The sequence below is a fragment of the Nanorana parkeri genome, unplaced genomic scaffold, assembly GCF_000935625.1.
Source record: "Nanorana parkeri isolate BGI_ZX_2015 unplaced genomic scaffold, ASM93562v1 scaffold5175, whole genome shotgun sequence".
NCBI lineage: Eukaryota > Metazoa > Chordata > Amphibia > Anura > Dicroglossidae > Nanorana > Nanorana parkeri.
Window position 1 is genome coordinate 4,161 of NW_017311435.1, and position 505 is coordinate 4,665.

The window sequence follows — 505 nt, forward strand, 5'->3', positions numbered from 1 at the left end:
GTGTCCTTGTGGGCGGCTTTTGTGGTGGACGTTCCATTGTGGGCGGAGTTTGTGGTGGACGTTCCATTGTGGGCGGAGTTTGTGGTGGAATGTTCTAGTTTGCAGGTTCCTCAGATCAGACTTGTGGTGAGGTCCTGGAGGCATCATCTACGTTCATTTCTTCCCCTCCTCCTCCTCGTGCTCCTCGGGGGCGGTGACTTCCACTGATAGGATCTGCTCGTCTCCTCGGGGGGAGGGGCTGACCCGTATGAAGACTGTGCTGTCTGTGGACTCCGCCACGATCTCCGTTTGCTCGTGGTCTTCGGGTTTCCTGGTGGGCACTGGAGATCTGCGGTGGACCGGTGACCCCGGGGGGGCGGGACTTGTTCTGATCGGCTGCAAAGACAAATACAGAAGATTGTCCCCGATCTGCCCACACACACTGCAGCAGCCAATCAGAAGACTGTGCATGGGGGAAAGCTGGAATCTGATTGGCTGCTGTAAAGATTCAGCAATTTCCATGGAA

At 56.2% G+C, this 505-nt stretch overlaps 1 protein-coding gene across 1 annotated transcript in view; it reads right to left on the reverse strand.

Annotated features, from left to right (window-relative positions):
- Positions 1–60: 60 nt before the first annotated feature.
- Positions 61–505, reverse strand: part of LOC108804103 (cyclic nucleotide-gated cation channel beta-1-like) — a 644-nt gene continuing 199 nt past the window's right edge. The window contains exons 2-3 of the mRNA XM_018575864.1: positions 152–375; positions 61–94 (exon numbers count right to left, since the gene is read on the reverse strand). Coding sequence (XP_018431366.1) covers positions 154–375 — 222 coding nt within the window. The 3' untranslated portion in view covers positions 61–94; positions 152–153. The remainder of the gene's footprint in view (positions 95–151; positions 376–505) is intronic.